The sequence below is a fragment of the Ooceraea biroi genome, chromosome 12 (assembly GCF_003672135.1).
Source record: "Ooceraea biroi isolate clonal line C1 chromosome 12, Obir_v5.4, whole genome shotgun sequence".
NCBI lineage: Eukaryota > Metazoa > Arthropoda > Insecta > Hymenoptera > Formicidae > Ooceraea > Ooceraea biroi.
The window spans coordinates 4,765,012-4,782,303 of record NC_039517.1 but is presented as its reverse complement, the minus strand read 5'-3'; the positions used below and the strand labels follow the sequence as shown (position 1 = coordinate 4,782,303).

The following is a 17,292-nucleotide window of genomic DNA, read 5'->3' as shown; positions in this document are numbered from 1 at the left end:
AGGAGAAAGTGTGGATGATAAAATCATATTGTTTGATTAATTTCAAATAATGTTACTTTAACAGTATTGTAAGATTTCGAAGATCGAAAATGTTAAAAGTTGGAACATTGTGATAGACGATTGTGATAAAAAATAAAATAAAAATATGTGAAAAGTATAAAATAACTGTCATAAAATATTTTAAAACAAGATAAAGATTATAAAGCTAACATAATTCTTTAACAATTTAATAAATTTGGATAAGTATACCTTTATTTATATATTTACTATTAATAAATATTAAATTATTATCGTCGACAAAATTCTAAGAAAATTATAAAACTTGAATTTTATTATAATTTTTCATATTAATGCATCCTTCTTCTGACACCAACAATAACATTTATTAATAACATTTATTTTTTAGCAATGAACATCCTTGCTGACGAATCCGTTGGCTCGCCGAGGAAAAGGAAACTCGAGGATTCACAGCGGTAAATCGCATTTCGCCAAGGTGCCTCTGTCAAACTATCAAGATGGCGGCCTCAAGATCGACCTCCGCTCAGTTCCCCGGCGCGACCTCCCAACGAATATTCCAACCTTCTTTCCTCCTTTGGCTCGTTACTCTCCCTTTCCCCGTACTCTCTGTCACTTTAGCTCTATCGCGCCATATCGCTTTCTCACCTTCTCTTCGGAGACCGTCACCGGACTCCGTCTACCTTCGAAGTCGCGTTTACCGAATCAGTCACGCGTGAGTCACGACCGAGCATCGACTCTCATTCCTCGAGAGTCCAGATGAAGGAAAAGAACCCAGTGAGAGAAAGAGAGAAGGCGGGCGATTTTAAATATTACCGTTGGGACCTCAAGTCGTTTGCACTTGCACGAACATTTTATTTCTCTGTTTACGCAATGATCATGATTTTAATAATTTAATATAGAGTCACGACTAATAACTCGTCTGAAATCTGTATTTGGAGTAGATAAAATCAGAAATTGTTAAGAACTTTTCGAAGAACTTGTACGCAAGATCGTTACGCGCTAAACGAGTGATGCAACAGACGCCATTATTTTTCAATGATAATAGTCGACAATAAGAGAATTTTTCGAAGAATCTGTGTCAAGATTAAAATCGAACATTTTTTGTAGAAGAGATTACACGCCACGACTATTCGCCGCTTTGATCGGTTTGGTGCTCGCCCGAAATGGGAAGTCATGGCTGAAACTGGGTCTTGATTGCACGGGTTCAGCGAGCACGAAGTAGTTAACAGTTGGACCGCGATTCTGTCCTCTTCTGTCGTGCAATCTTCCCGAACATGGCACACGACATCGACGAACGATACCGAACGTCGGCGGTCGAGGTTCCGAGTATCTCTTGTCCAAACAATATAAGCTGGCGTTAACTGACGGGAGAGTTATGACGAAGCCGGTGTGGAATTTCTGACGTAAATTTCAACCAAATCTCCGACACATCCGTCTGTTACCGCATGACAAATTCATTAGGAGCCGCGAGATCGTGCGCGCACGATCTGAGAAACACGCGCTGCTTTTGTTACCAGTGCGATAAAAACTTCGCCTTTTGCACACGATTGTATTTAACGTAACGCGTTCTGGCGCCAACAACGCCATATGGCATCACTTTTCAACGTACGGACTCGTCTATACACAGGGTGTCCGATAAGGATATTCTTATGGGCCAAAGCGCCGCAATCAACGATTAAAGACACTCGATTTTGCAGATCTGTTATAAAATTGTCTAATTATCGATGAAAATGATTTTTAAAAGTTTCAATAGTTCCAAAAATAGTTTCTGGATAGTGATCTTTACAACTTTGAAAGTTATAAAGATTATTTTCATGAGTGAAAAAGCAATGCGACTGACATCTAACAAAGATATCTAGTATTATTATGTAATATATATTACATAATAATATTAGATATCTAAAAAGATATTAGACTTCAAAAATAAATTTGATACATCGTACGTTTCTTCTCTGTGCCAAAGACATTAAACGCCAAGAAAATGGATATTATGTCTGATGACTTAATTAAAGCAAGCAACGAACAATGCAAGTCGAGCGAACGATAGTCAATAATGTCTCGACATTTTAATACGATTTTCGGTTTGCTTTACAGCGCGTGTGTGTGATGTTGATGTTTGAGCAATAAACGCAGCGGATCACGATCGATAAGAATTTATATTAGCAGTAAATGTATCTATGTAAAAGTGTCTTTTCAATGCAGCGTGTATAAAGTTACACCGTTGAATGGTGTGAGAACAGCTGCGCGATTCGCTATCTTATCGAACGCGACTATCGTCGAATACTTTCTTGGCAGTACAGAGGAAGCACGAAAACTGCGGTAGTGTGGTAGTGCGAGAGAAATCGCGGGCCCGGAAAACATTGCGTTTTCTTGATTGTAAACGCGCCCGTCGATATTCGTACAAATTTGATATCGCGTACGGCATTTCTTCACGCAGCGCGAGTAAAACTTGCTGATGTAGATCTTATCACTCGCACGCACACGATATATGATAGCTTTAACGCTTTGTCTGAGAAATATATGAGCCGAAAAGTCCATTACGATCCATTAAGTCGTTTCGATTAAATTGTAGATTCTCCACTGATGCGTGAACTTTGCACCAAACAATTTGTAAATTTTTTATTGCAAAATTAAATATTGTAATTATGATGTATCGCCTCATTTCTCATAACACTTGAGACATATCTTTCCGCCAATGTTTGAGACACTAGTGACGGTGTGTGAGATTCGAGGAATATTTTCAGGAAACAGCGAGTCTAGTGCCCGTTTCCAAGTGCACGATCAAAATCGGGACGTAATCAGCACTCAACCGCATTCGATATGTAGTCGAAATTAGCGTGAGTCACACTGGCTGACACGATGAGGTGGGGTGAGGCTCGCTTATCAGCCGGCGATAAGCGAAAACGTCAAGGAAACACGTTGCTAGTGCGCGTTCCTTGTATCCCGTAGGCTCGACACGTCGACTCGTGGAAACGGTGACCATCGGCACCGCCCATTTCTTTTGTCAAATTACCTTCTTCTTTTTAATGATTGGTCAGATTACCGAATAGCTGGGGTGCGTTATGTCCATAGCCAACGCAAAGGAGGACGGAGAAGGAAGACGGTCCGTACCTCCCTCGAAATTTAAGACCTTCGCTGCTGCCGTACAATTTAAGAATCGTCCAATATTCGCAGACCATTCAATATCCTTTTTCGATATTTTTTAATATTGATAAAATATATTCGGCCTTCACATCAATAAAGTAGAGAAAGATCGTTGCCGAAAAAATATGGGGTGGTCCCTCACGTGAGATCGCCGCAATATATTGTACGTATAGGTGTGTAACGCACGGTGGTAGCGGACGGTTCGAGATTCATTCCTGTTATCTCTTAAATCTACAGGTTCGACGTAATTGCACGCGGTAGTATTTCATGAAAACTGAACGGCATATTTTGCTCGACATTAATCAACGCTAGAACAGTGAGCTCGGACCTGTGGTGCAGGTACGCCAGACGAACGTTTTTACTTCCCACACTGCAATTATCTCTTGCAAAACAACTTTCTTCACGGCATTTTTATATGATAGTTCGTTAGTTTATCTGCATCTTGTATCGCAGTTATGCGTGCTCGACATTGTAATGCATGACACATTCCGATGATGTATTTGCGATGTGGAAAAAAAATACCGTAACATTAATTTGCAGAGCGTGATTGGATATGAAACTGAACATCGAAAACTGTTTAACGCACAAAAATTTAATGAAGAAAGCATGTAAATATGTAAATGGTGTCTCGCCTAATATGATTTTGCATTAAATTTAGTCTCAAATTCGTATCAAACATACAGAATATACCCAATGTGCGCCGGTGCATCAAGTTAAATTGTCTATTAGAGAAATGCAGGTATCGCAGATATCTAAATCGTCGGCCCTCCTCCCCCTCCCCCTCTTTCCCCCGCCGGCGATACGCGACCAGTCCTCTTTTCCCGATCGAATCCATTCGTGTCGCATGCACCTTTCTCCCTCCTCTCTCTCTTTCTCTCTTTCTTCTCTTTTTCCCTCCTCTTCTGTCTCTGTTTCGGTCTCCCGACATTTCCGATATATCTCGCGCGCGGATTAATTCCAGACGAGGACGAGCAAGAGCCGTAGTGAACCGAGAGCTATCTTTAGTCCATCTTACGAGCGAAAGAGAGTCTCCTACGGCCTCCCCGTTGGTCGGAATAAGACAGCGACCGATTTTTCGGTGATGCGTTATTTTTCAAAATAGGGTGGATGACCCATTGACTCCAATAATCGATGAAAATACGCGAAAATGAAATATATATAGTTCTGAATTTTATTTTAATAAATTCTCGTCACAGAGAGAAACAAGATCTCATCGATACTTGCTCCAATGTTTTTGTTTTAACATCATTGCAACACGATGAAAAGATATATTTGTAATCGTAGGAAAATATGTTATTAAGTAAAAATATATGATATACGTATTCTGTTATACGGAGAAAATAGCTAATATTAACAAATTTTCACTTAATAAAAAGTTCAAAATATTAACATGTCTTTTCCAAACACAATTATTATCCATTAGTTTGTCATGTTCTATCTTTGATATTCTTAATTAAAAAACAATCGATATGTCATTAAAAATGAATACATCCAGTCAAGGTTGGAATATGTTTTTCATGACATCTTGAAACTTATAGGATTCCACACTACAGTAAAAGAATCTTGCAATTGTTTACTATATTAACTATATACAGTAAACATTATAAATATATTAATTTCTACTTAGATCACAATTAAATAAAAATCATTCTTAAATACAGAAAACCAAATGTTCTGCGAAATTGTTTTTTCTTTTATACTCCAGCTATAGTGTATTCTACTTCCAAGCTATCGATTTACTTATTTTCTCCTTTACTTCTGTTAATATAAAAAGGGAACGATTCTAAATGTGTTGAATGTGGCGAACTATGGCTTGGCAGTGGCGTGAATACCGTTTTTATATTGCGTGAGCTCCTGCTGTCGCTTCGTAAATATTTTGAAGCCGCCGTTCCGACTCAAGTGTAACCGTGAATTCGCGTAATTTCGCTATCGACAATTAATTTCCATGTGTGTGCGTATTAACAATGCCAACTCGATTTCGAAGTCGAGCTCTCGTCGACTCGCGGTGACTCATCGTTGCTTCGACGAACATATCAATCTCATAACGCGTTTTGCCTTGGATAAAGTCAGTTTTCGAAAAGCCGATCTTCATCGAGAGAAATATTGAAATTAACAGCGCTTGACAGATTGGCGCCAACTACTCAATCTTCTTTCAAACAAATTTTATGTTCAACTGTTTTAGAAAATTGTTTATGTCGTCTGAATTAAATCTCAGCTAAAATTTCAACCAAATTTGGATTCGATGGAACTCTTAACTTTGTTTTTTTCGAAAATGCAATCTTGGTTATGACAGAAAAATTAATGAAGAAAAGAGAGATTTCATTCGTTTGTAGTTAATTTTACAAACACTGATTCCAGCTACGGTTTAATTTTATTTAGTAGTCTCTTCGTGTTTTTCTAATTCCAAGAGGAGACAATTTAAATTTGAGCTCAGGGTTAACCGACGTTGCGAGAAACCGGCCCTAGGGGATTCGTTAGTATGGAAAGACCGGCGCGCACATCTGCGCTTACACCTGCACTGCAACGACTCTCAATAGGCCCATATACCAATTTCTTTCTCCTGCGAAACTTCAAAGATCTTCAAAGAAAACCACGGTGGAGAAGACCGCAAAAGTATACGCTATAGAATTTTAGCGGTAAAATTCTAAAATTTCATCTAGGAAAAATCATAAAAAAATAACGTTCGAGATGACATGTCAAGTCACATTAAGCCAATTACGAGCGAAACTCGTAATTTTCCGGTGTTTCTCGCGTTTTCCTTCCTCGAAGGAAACGGCGCAAACAAATTCTTCCTCACATCCGTTTCATCTCGGCCTACAGTCAGTTTCAAAAGTTTCTCATTACATTCATTACAGATCGTTACGTTGAAAATGCCCTTACGGCACACATTTGCACAGGTGCATAATTTACTTTCGCATTTCTCGAGTAGCGTGCCGGAAAGCCTGTTGAAACGCTAGGAACCCGCGGGTCCTAACCGACCCACGGCGTGACGTCGTCGAACCTTCGAGGATTCGACGACGAAATTTAAATGGCGTTCGCGAAATGATAGACGAAAATGCCGGTTCGCGGAGAGGAAAAACCGCTGAAACCCAAGGGGGGAAGATCGTCGTAGGAGTGTCGCACCGGAGTGCAAGATGTGCGTGCACCAGGAGAACATAATGAAGTTGCACACTCACGTAAATCAGTCCGGAGTAGTATCGGTCCTTGAGATTATGCAGCACGGACGCCTCGTTGAGACAGGTAAGCTCCGCCATATCCTCGACCTTGTCGAACTTGGGCGGATTCATCTTCTGTATGTCGTCCTTCGCGACGAGCACACGCTTGCCGGTCTCCGCGATCTCCACCTCGACCTCGTCGCCGCGCTCGCCCTTGATGCCGGCGGCGACGAAGCCCTGCGTCTCGTGCGGCACCCAGACCAGCTTCTTCTGCGTCCATTCCGCCTGGGTAGCCGGGTCGTTGAAGCTGTTCCTGTCGACCGACAAGAAACGCAGCTCCGGATCGGACCGGTCCACCCTCGAGTCCATGTCCGCCATCTTTGTTTAGCGAGCGCGCACACGACGCGGCAAAGCTGCTGCTGCGCTGCCTCGATCCGACCAACTCGCCTTTCTCTCGCGGCCGCTTCCGTTCCTCGCGCACGACGAACGCCCTACTGCAATCGACCGGCCGATGTAACTGCTCTGCGTACTGCGCTTCCTATTCGCGTACGCGACACACGATCTCGGCTTGCGGCCGAACCTGACCGAGCCTCAACGACGACGACGCGCGACAGCGGCTGCCGTTACTAGCTGTCGCCACGGTGCGCGACCAACGACGAGTGCGCGACGACGATGGCACCGTACGTACTATACCACTACTATCACATCACATCACCATTACCACCACCACCGCCGATGGACAGCCCGCCCCCTCTCGCGCGCGTCTGCGATCGGCCCGTTACTGCTGGTCGCGCCTTCTCATTTTCGGAAACACCGGAGTCGTATCGGCGATGGATGACCGTGCGCGTAAAAGGTTCGCGGCCAAAATACGCGGGCGCGGACTTGATGTTTCCTCTCTCTCTCTCTCTCTCTCTCTTTCGCACTGCGCAGACGCGTAGTGATCGCTCTCCTTTCCTTTCTTTCTCCCCCTCGTTCTTCGTTTTACTTTCTCTCTCACTCGTTTACTTGCTATTCTCACCGTCCGCCTGCGCAAATCTCGACCGTTGATCACGCTATGCCGACTGTCATTGAGCGTGATCGTCCGCCGTTCAGTTTAATCTCATCTCGTCTCATGCTGACATTCGCTTTCTTGAATTTATCCCAGCCCTCGTCATTTCCCGTCCGTTCGTTTTCAAGCGATGTCACCAGATACTGGGGACATGCAGGTACTAGCAAGGTTCAAGTTGGTTATGGTGGTTACGGTCGATCATTCTCATCGAGTTCGATCCTCGATTAATTTTAATTTAACAAAAATCTACAAATCTTACTCTTGAGGTTTTTTATTTATCTCATATAATTCAAAAGTTACTAAACAAAATTGCGAGATATAGGACCACAATCTTGTTTTAATACAAATAATAAAATAGATCTTGTGTAGACTGTATAATATTATATAAATCATACATAGTAATTATAGTAATAGAGTTCAATATATAGAAAGAATATTAAGCAACTGAAGTTTGTATGTATTCTTTCATGCAATTATTTAACACGTGAACATATTTACCAAGTAGCTCAGTAACATTGTTGTAATACAAAATATTGTGTTCAACTTTCCATTATTTATTTGCTTTATGTACTCTTAATACTCTTGTGCCTTTACAAAGATACGATCACAATTATTGGCCAATCAGTGATACAAATTAATGACATAGGTACTTAGGGCCAATACTCTTAACTCTGGAACGCATCATTTACGGGCTCGTCATCGTCATCATCCTCTTCGCTTCCGCTCTCAAAGGTATTATCAGGAATATCGTACAATCGGATCATAGGCTTGTTCGGATCCTTCATTATGAGATATTTGCCATCCTTCTGCTTCATACAAATATCGATGATGCATCTCAAGATGCCCCAAGCGTTGTCCATGTTCAGATTGATCTGCGTCGCGAACTCGTTGGGCTTGTATTGTTGGGTGCCGAGAATCACGTGCTTGCTGGAATCCCGTACAATGGCACGCGACACGTATCCGAATTTCAACTGATCCGAACCGGCCAGCAATGCTTGTACGGTCCATTTTGCGAGCTTACAGGCGTTATTGCGTAATTCATTAGCGAGAACTGCGCCACGTTGTATGTCCAGCTTCTGACGCCACTCGACTCCGTTAGCTACTTTCGAGTCCCATTCGTTCAACGCCTTAATGGTCAGGAATTGATTCTCGTTATTGGGTCCCTGCATCACTGCATCGTGCTCGCATCGCGCGACGAGCATTATGCCATTGTTAAGGTCCCACTTGCGATACCGATAAGCCACGCTGGCTACGTCGCTCTCCTCTTCCTCCGAGATGAACGGATTGCCCTCTTCAAATTTGTAACGTGGCTCGTTCGACTTGAGTACCTGTTGCGAAAAATTATGGTTGATAAAGGTTGCTTCAAGGGCTAAATTTCTCGGCGAGTTCAGCGAGTTGCCGTCTTCTTGCGGCGGTTCAACGCTGGTCTCGTTCACCGTCAACAGATCAAACTCTGTGTTGTCGCGCTTGTCGAAGAACAGCTTCTCGCCGATCTTCTCGATAATTATGTCCCAGGAGTAATTACTGCGGGTGCAGCACATGATGGTGGCCAAAATCGCGTCAGTGGCGTAAACGTTGCCCTCGGTCTTCGACAATTTACGAATGATCGGATCGTCGGTCGTGGTGACCGTATGGAAGACGCGATCGATTCTCTGCAGTGGTTTTTCGCTCTTGACGTTGACGCGATCGTACGTCTTATCGTAATACTCGAGCGAGCCGGAACAAAGTATATCTTCACCGTCCTTCACGCCAGGCAAGGACAGTTTGGACAATCGAGGGAAATCCATTTCCTCGATAGTTACCCAGTCGGGTCGCACAGTTACGGAGGCATCGCGTATCTTGGGCGGCTGATTCCTGTGACCTTGGTGCCTGCCCCAACGCTTCGCTTGTCCTTTGCGCTCTCGGTCTCGTAACTTAAGTTTTCCCAGTTGCTGCATCTGACTCATTCCACCGCGTTGGCCGCCACGGCCGCGCAAGTTGCGTTGATTGCGGAAGCGACCGCGTTGATACAGGGGCTTCTGCACGCGAGTGGTGTCCACCAAATGGAAGGTGGTTTCGTCTTCGTCGTGATAATAAGCATATTGACTGCCTGAGCCAAATTGCGATGCATATTTGTCTAAAAAAGGAGTAACATATTACTTATATGTGAAGTTTGAAAAATGAATATTTTTGCTCAAAATGATGGATTCCATCATCTACAATATCTATATGGACCTTTTCTCCTTTTGTTACTTTTTTGTATATCTAATTATATATATCTAATTTTGCAGTTCGGAGGTTTAGACAATACATTTAATAATCGCGCAGATGGATCGTAGTCTCGTCAAAATGTAACATATGCAACATAGAAATGGCAACAAGGTTTCGATCGAAGCGTCGAACGCAGTAAACCGTGCAGTAGAGCAAGCGAGATACGTACTTGGAAATTTTTTATCCTGGTAGGCCGGTGTGGTCCAGTCAGAGATCTGCAGGGGAAACAAATCGGCAGGTCGTGAGTAAATCGGTTAACAATGCGACACGCATAGCCAAACGCCACGTATCGCGAACATCGTCATGCCTACCTTGCCCAATCTGTCGCCTTTCGAAAATGGCTGGTAAGGAATATCCTTAAACTGGTCCGGCAGCTCGCACGGACCCCAACCTTCCAGATTGTGCTGGATCGCCGGCGCGTGGAAGTGCGCGACCTCCTCTTTTTCGGTAGACTCAACCGGAGCCACTACGTTCACGTCCGCCATGGTGCTACTTAACCACAATTGTTGCGCATTGATCGCTCAATTCATCAGCCAGCTACACTCGCAGTACAGTGCACGTGCCACGAGCTTCTTCGCTACTAATAAAGTTGAGCGATATAATATCGATATTTCAACTATTGGTACTTTAACATTCGAGTATCGATATTTTCGATATTTCGATACGTAACGATACGTGAACAATCGTTACGTTAGGTTAGAGCAGTGCTCGGAATTGGTTGCCCTTTTCGGGCCGATTTCAGAAGCGACGCCTATCATTCCCCCACTAACGCTCGACGCGTGACGGCCGAGCCGCCGAACGCTGTCTCAGGGGCGCCACTATATGAGATATACGCTGAGAGCATTATCCCAGCGCCCTTTCGTCCAGTCATTAAAATTTTTCTAGCTAAATAGGTTTTACTTTCACAATGAAAAGTGAAGTACTAAATTTTCAATTATTAACTTATTATTAACGTGTAATGTAAAATTATTACTGTGTGTGTGTATAGAGGAGAATTCCCTATTATGAGATATGCTCCTAATATGAGATAATGGAGTTTCTGCTAAACTAGTGAGCACCATCTGTTAATTCCACCATAAACTTATTACTCTTGGTGTAAAATGTATTTAGTGAAAAATTCATTGTTCGTTATTGCGTTTAGCTTTTGCAAAAAGGCAATAACGCAATAACCTACCCCATAACAACCTAGCCCAGTGTGATCATTATTTTAGCATGATTTTAGTCAATTTTTAATTGCGCCAATAAATCTTTTAAATATGTTCATTTAGGAGTATTTGGAATAAATATTATAGACAATCTTATATTAGGATAATCTCATCGGATTTCATGAGAATCAGAGGTTGGACCTTCTCGGAATTACATAAATAAATCTTTTTAGGTCTAGAAAAAATTATAAATTTTTCAGCATTCGTTAACGTTTGCTTAACGATTGCTTAACGTTGATATTGAGGTACTATCTTTGAGTATCTTATCTGTACATTTTTTTTAAAGTACATCGTGTGCTTACTATAGTATCAGTCGTTAAAGCAGATTCGACGTACGCGGTCACTTACGTGCTAGCACCATGTCTTACGGCGGAGTGAATAAGGATATCTGTAATTATGCGAAAGAAAAAAATGTAAGTGGGAAAGAGAAGCATGTCATTATTATTATTATTTCAATATTATATTTCTTCAAACGTTATTTATTATAATTAAAATTAATCAACCATAGTACGAGCCAATATGTGACACAATCTAATATATTGTGGAAATATGCATGCAGGTATTAGGCACGCAAATTAATTCGGTGTTTTCTTTTTGAAGAAATTTTGTTTATTTTCTCTTTTTTGAGGGAGAGATTCGTCAGCAGCTGGGTAGATGTAGAAAAGCTTTATGTTTGATGTTGCATGCATGCATGAAAATTTACGTAGAGCTTGCGTGGAAAAATAATTTTCTGCGAGATGCAAAACTTCAGTTTCAAAAGCTACGAACATAGCTCACGAACAAAAGAGTTGAATATTGCCACGTTAACTTTACGTAACATTTCATGAAAACCGACACGATTTAATGATCCATTAAGCAATTTAACTCTACTAGGCTATTATCGTCGACTTACGAAGTGATACACTTACAAAGCCAACTATGGCGATGAGGAAGGCCATGTATGAAGCAGAAGTGGGAGATGACATCTACGAGGAAGATCCTACGGTAGCAGGTATCAAGAAAAATAGATAACAAAAGATAAATATATTATATATTAATATATTTAAATATAATATTTTATTAAATATAATAATTTAAATTATAATTTATTTAAATTTAAATATAAAATATACTACGAATATCGTGCTGTGTAAACGTATATTATTTCACGTCCAAAATAAAAACAAAATTTACTCTATTTTCTTTTTTTTCTTTTACAAAAAATGTTTATTTTCCCTTGATCCTGGTCGCACAATTTTAACAATGTAAATACTTTTATTTATTACATTTCTTGACGTTGGCTGATTATTTGCATAATTTTCTAGACTTACAAAGAAAAGCCGCGGAGCTACTCGGAAAAGAAGATGCGCTTTTTGTTAGTTCCGGTACAATGGGAAATCTGATCGCTGGTAAGAAGCTTATTATTATTTCTCGAAAATTCCATATCTTCACTTCTTTTAGACATTCTTTTAACATTAAAAAAAATCAAAGTTACATTCGACTTATTTAACATAATTGAAAAAATAAAAAAAATAAAAAATTGAAACGCGCATTCTTATTTAAATTATAATAATAACATAGATAACTGAGCTTTCCATTACTTTATCACCAAGTTTCTAAATAAATCAGTCTTAATTTTGTTCAAAAGAACGGGCGAAATTTCATCAGATATACTTTCATCTTGAAAAAAATTATTCTTTACCTGCATACTTACTCTCTCACCCTTTTCAGTCATGAATCATTGTGATGTACGCGGTAGCGAGGCCTACTGTGGAGAAGAGTCGCACGTGTTTCTTCACGAGCAAGCTGGCGCGGCGCAGCTGGCCGGGGTGAGTCTTCGCACCTTGCCCAATAACGAAAACGGCACATTCGACCTTGAGAGCCTCGAGAGCGCGATCCGCACGGATCGAATGCACGAGCCAATCTCGAAGTTGATCATTGTCGAGAACACGCTCAACGGGAAGGTCATTCCTCAGTCGTGGATCGAAGATTTGGCAGCGGTGGCGAAGAGGCATGATCTAAAGATGCATTTGGACGGGGCGCGATTGTGGAACGCTTCCGTTGCGTCAAAGGTACCAGTGAAAGATCTGGTCGCCCCGTTCGACTCGGTCACCTTCTGCCTGAGTAAGGGATTGGGCGCTCCTGTGGGATCCGTGCTCTGCGGAAGTAAAAGCTTCATCGTTAACGCGAGGCGGAGACGCAAGGTATTGGGCGGTGCGATGCGACAAGTTGGCGTGATCGCTGCCGCCGGGCTTGTCGCCCTGGAAGAATCGGTGCCGCGATTGATAGAGGACCACGGAAGGGCGATGACAATTGCGCGGGCGATCAATCAGTTGGATTCCAAGATAGTCAGCGTGGACACGAGGACTGTGCAGACCAACATCATTTTCGTAACCGTGAACTCGAAGAAAAAGCAAGCAAAAGGGAGCAAGGGTGACGTTTCCGCTGTGACTTTCATCGAGAGGCTCCGGCAGGTCAACGATTCTGCCGAAGACGACAAAATCATAATCAGATGCTTGGCTTTAACGGACACATTAGTGAGGATGGTTCTCCACTATGATATTAACGATTCAATGGTGGATGCTGCTATACGTAAATTGAGACACGTTATCAAGCAATTGGGCAGCAATTAAACAGCCTGAATTTTTTCGCAAAGTTCAAATAATTCATTGTATATGCACGCTTTCTTTAAAATGCCCATTGTTTGAGAAATATAACAGTTTAAAGTATGAAATAGATATTGAGCACTTAAATCCTGTTACATACATTCTTTTATAAAACTATCCACCGCTGTGCTAATATTATGCAGAAAAGAATCTATTAATCTTATTATGAAATAGTTGGATAACAAAGTAAACGATAACAAATACGTTGAAATCGTCTCCCATTTATTTCTTCGACAAGAAATCTGTTGCAACTTACCAAAGGTATGAGTAAAAACGTCATGTAATATCGTCGTAACCAATTAATGACGAATGAACTTAGTGTGGATGTTATTAACTCTGGAACGCATCATTTACGGGCTCGTCATCGTCCTCATCCTCCTCGCCTTCGCTCTCAAAAGTATTATTAGGAATATCGTACAATCGGATCATAGGCTTGTTCGGATCCTTCATTATGAGATATTTGCCATCCTTCTGCTTCATACAAATATCGATGATGCATCTCAAGATGCCCCAAGCGTTGTCCATGTTCAGATTGATCTGCGTCGCGAACTCGTTGGGCTTGTATTGTTGGGTGCCGAGAATCACGTGCTTGCTGGAATCCCGTACAATGGCACGCGATACGTATCCGAATTTTAGCTGATCCGAACCGGCCAACAGTGCTTGTACGGTCCATTTTGCGAGCTTACAAGCATTGTTGCGCAATTCGTTAGCCAAGACTGCACCACGCTGCGTGTCCAGCTTCTGACGCCACTCGACACCGTTAGCTACTTTCGAGTCCCATTCGTTCAACGCCTTAATGGTCAGGAATTGATTCTCGTTATTGGGTCCCTGCATCACTGCATCGTGCTCGCATCGCGCGACGAGCACTATGCCATTGTTAAGATCCCACTTGCGATACCGATAAGCCACGCTGGCTACGTCGCTCTCCTCTTCCTCCGAGATGAACGGATTGCCCTCTTCAAATTTGTAACGTGGCTCGTTCGACTTGAGTACCTGTTGCGAAAAATTATGGTTGATAAAGGTTGCTTCGAGGGCTAAATTTCTCGGCGAGTTCAGCGAGTTGCCGTCTTCTTGCGGCGGTTCAACGCTGGTCTCGTTCACCGTCAACAGATCAAACTCTGTGTTGTCGCGCTTGTCGAAGAACAGCTTATCGCCGATCTTCTCGATAACTATGTCCCAGGAGTAATTACTGCGGGTGCAGCACATGATGGTGGCCAAAATCGCGTCAGTGGCGTAAACGTTGCCTTCAGTCTTCGATAATTTACGAATGATCGGATCGTCGGTCGTGGTGACCGTATGGAAGACGCGATCGATTCTCTGCAGTGGTTTTTCGCTCTTGACGTTGACACGATCGTACGTCTTATCGTAATACTCGAGCGAACCGCAGCAAAGTACATCTTCACCGTCCTTCACGCCGGGCAATGACAGTTTGGCCAATCGAGGGAAATCCATTTCTTCAATAGTTGTCCAATCGGGTCGCACCGTTACGGATGCATCGCGTATCTTAATGGGCGGCTGATTTTTGTAATTGCGTAGACCTTGTTGCCTGCCCCAACGCTTCGCTTGTCCTTTGCGTTCTCGCTCTCTTAACTTAAGTTTTCCCAGTTGCTGCATCTGATTCATTCCACCGCGCTGGCCGCCACGACCACGCATGTTGCGTTGGTTGTGACGGAAGCGACCGCGTTGGTACGGGGGCTTCTGCACACGTGTGGTGTCCACCAAGTGGAAAGTGGTCTCGTCTTCATCGTGGTAATAAGCGTATTGACTGCCCGAACCAAATTGTGATGCATATTTGTCTGAAAGAAAACAACATATCATTTATACGTGTAGCAATACAATATGCGCAACATAAAAATGTCAAAAAGACTGATCAAATTGTTGGATATGTCTAAGGTTCAAGCTCAAGCATGCAGCGAAGTAAGCGAGATACGCACTTGGGAACTTCTTGTCTTGGAAGGCCGGCGTGGTCCAGTCAGAAATCTACGAGAAACAGATCAGCATTTTGTCAGTAATCGAGCTTACGACGGCGATTATGCGAAGCATGAGCACGCTCTTTGCACACTCACCTTGCCTAATCTGTCGCCTTTTGAAAATGGCTGGTAAGGAATATCCTTAAACTGGTCCGGCAACTCGCACGGACCCCAACCGTCCGGGTTGTGTTGTATCGCTGGTGCTTGGAAGTGCGCGGCGACTTCTTCCTTCTGTGCAGTGTCTTCGGGAACCACGTCCGCGTCCGCCATGTCGACGCCTAACCGCAATAGATCTTTGTTTATTAGCTCCTTTTTATTACTTTTTACAGGTAGAACAAAATTGATACATGGCGGAAAAGATAGAAGGTAGAAGGAAGGAGAAATCAGAATTGTAAGATAGTATAGAAGAATTCAAATCCAAAAAGAACAAACCTAATTGTCACATCAATCCATTCCGTAAAACAGCCATGCGACACGACGCGGCTGCTGCTGCGTGACCTACCTTACGTCAGAACTGGCGGCAGACCGATCTAGGGTCAACGTAGGTTCTTTTTCACTTCTGCTAGTGACTAGTGTGATTGAGAAGAGCCTGTTGGAAGATTTTATTTACAGGTGCAAAATAAAGAATTTATTAAATAATTGTTATTATATATACGTGATATAACATTATTGCCGGAGTTAACTTGTTCATGAATGGATAATGTGTGTGCGCGTTTAATTTATAGCTTCAACTTTAACCTCTTGTAATCGATCTAACCAACAAAAGTTATTACGTTTTTATTACATAAGAGAAATCTAATAATTAATTTCTATCATTGTCTTATAATCAAATTTGATGATCTGATGAAATAAATGTTTCGAAACAATTTATATTTTTTGATAACCAAATAGCTCAATCTTAAGATTTCAATATCGACTTCAGATAGTTTGCAATCACGGTTCATCGGACAAAACTAAAAGATAATTTTCTTATTATTAAGTAAACTGCATGCAAATTTGTAGAAAGTTACATATAATTGCATCTTTATTTTCAGGCAATCATGTTGAGGTCACGTATCATCGTCAGCGTACCAAAATTTATCAAACGCGACATTAGTACCAATATTCCTGCCTTGCAGAAGGCCACTGATCCCATACAACAACTGTTTCTTGATAAACTCCGGGAATACAAGACCAAGAGTGTGTAAGTGCTTCTTATGTTCCATCGAACAATTATATCTTATTAATTTTTATTGTAAAAAATTATTATATATAGACATAGCTGATGAGAGTATGCATTTATCCACCGTTCTTCTCCATAATTTAAGAAACATTTCTTTTATTATGAGTAAACGAATAAACTTTACACCACAAAGAAATCTTTCTAATTACAGAGGTGGCAAGTTAGTTGATGTCAGCCCAGAACTTTTGAAAGAGCGAGAAGCCAACTTGGAAAAACTTAATACACAATATGGTGGCGGTAAAGGAGTAGACATGGCACAATTCCCACAATTCAAATTCACGGGTATGCATCTCGATTCGTGCAGCTTTATCACTATATCCAAAAAGTGTCAATAACACGTTCCATTTTTATAAGAATATATGAACATTTATATACATGTAATTAAAATAATGTATATTACACTTTGTTTTAGATCCACCAGTGGAAACAGGTGCCGAGAAAAAGTGAATGTATGTCAAACATCATGCATCATAGAGCATTCGCATACTGATGGCCGAATATAAATTAAATGTTAAATAGCTCATCATAAAAATATACATATTCAGCCTTCAATTAGAAAGCGTCGCAATCTTTTTATTCCGAGTAGCCTAAAAAAATTAACGAGCCTGATCTATAACGAATCGAATTACCAGACT

The 17,292-nt window shown here is 41.7% G+C and overlaps 5 protein-coding genes and 1 long non-coding RNA gene across 12 annotated transcripts in view; 2 read left to right on the top strand and 4 right to left on the bottom strand.

Annotated features, from left to right (window-relative positions):
* The window catches only part of LOC105276601 (myosin heavy chain, non-muscle), a 32,529-nt gene extending 25,796 nt beyond the window's left edge, over nt 1–6,733 (bottom strand). For all 4 annotated transcript variants that reach the window (XM_011334358.3, XM_011334359.3, XM_011334361.3 and 1 more), the window contains exon 1: nt 6,339–6,733. In XM_011334358.3, coding sequence (XP_011332660.1) covers nt 6,339–6,695 — 357 coding nt within the window. In that variant the 5' untranslated portion in view covers nt 6,696–6,733. The remainder of the gene's footprint in view (nt 1–6,338) is intronic.
* Nucleotides 6,734–6,906: 173 nt separating this feature from the next.
* On the top strand, nt 6,907–13,670 carry LOC105276604 (probable low-specificity L-threonine aldolase 2). 3 transcript variants are annotated; one of them, XM_011334365.3, is made up of 5 exons: nt 6,907–6,997; nt 11,146–11,233; nt 11,694–11,811; nt 12,125–12,208; nt 12,531–13,670. In XM_011334365.3, the coding sequence occupies exons 1-5, from the start codon at nt 6,990–6,992 to the stop codon at nt 13,430–13,432; spliced, it is 1,200 nt and encodes a 399-aa protein (XP_011332667.1). In that variant the 5' UTR covers nt 6,907–6,989; the 3' UTR covers nt 13,433–13,670. The 3 variants fall into 3 exon arrangements, with proteins under 3 accessions (XP_011332667.1, XP_011332669.1, XP_011332668.1); XM_011334367.2 differs by lacking the exon at nt 6,907–6,997 and adding an exon at nt 10,442–10,529 and having other exon boundaries at nt 11,128–11,233; XM_011334366.2 differs by lacking the exon at nt 6,907–6,997 and adding an exon at nt 10,976–11,065.
* LOC105276602 (eukaryotic translation initiation factor 3 subunit D) lies at nt 7,806–10,178 on the bottom strand. Its single transcript, XM_011334363.3, has 3 exons — nt 9,927–10,178; nt 9,785–9,830; nt 7,806–9,481 (listed from the first exon to the last, which is right to left on the bottom strand). The coding sequence occupies exons 1-3, from the start codon at nt 10,098–10,100 to the stop codon at nt 8,031–8,033; spliced, it is 1,671 nt and encodes a 556-aa protein (XP_011332665.1). The 5' UTR covers nt 10,101–10,178; the 3' UTR covers nt 7,806–8,030.
* LOC105276603 lies at nt 11,003–12,642 on the bottom strand. The gene is made up of 3 exons (XR_893421.3): nt 12,514–12,642; nt 11,729–11,799; nt 11,003–11,208 (listed from the first exon to the last, which is right to left on the bottom strand). It is a non-coding gene; the product is annotated as an uncharacterized LOC105276603 (long non-coding RNA).
* LOC105276605 (eukaryotic translation initiation factor 3 subunit D) lies at nt 12,837–15,963 on the bottom strand. Of its 2 annotated transcripts, XR_893422.3 has the most exons (5): nt 15,868–15,963; nt 15,532–15,713; nt 15,400–15,445; nt 13,722–15,261; nt 12,837–12,957 (listed from the first exon to the last, which is right to left on the bottom strand). XR_893422.3 is itself a non-coding variant. In XM_011334369.3 (4 exons), the coding sequence occupies exons 2-4, from the start codon at nt 15,703–15,705 to the stop codon at nt 13,796–13,798; spliced, it is 1,686 nt and encodes a 561-aa protein (XP_011332671.2). In that variant the 5' UTR covers nt 15,706–15,713; nt 15,868–15,963; the 3' UTR covers nt 13,669–13,795. The 2 variants fall into 2 exon arrangements, 1 of the variants encoding a protein (XP_011332671.2); XM_011334369.3 differs by lacking the exon at nt 12,837–12,957 and having other exon boundaries at nt 13,669–15,261.
* On the top strand, nt 15,930–17,209 carry LOC105276606 (ATP synthase-coupling factor 6, mitochondrial). The gene is made up of 4 exons (XM_011334370.3): nt 15,930–16,047; nt 16,470–16,618; nt 16,809–16,939; nt 17,070–17,209. Exons 2-4 carry the CDS (start codon nt 16,476–16,478, stop codon nt 17,102–17,104), a joined length of 309 nt encoding a protein of 102 aa, XP_011332672.1. The 5' UTR covers nt 15,930–16,047; nt 16,470–16,475; the 3' UTR covers nt 17,105–17,209.
* The last annotated feature ends 83 nt before the right edge of the window (nt 17,210–17,292 follow it).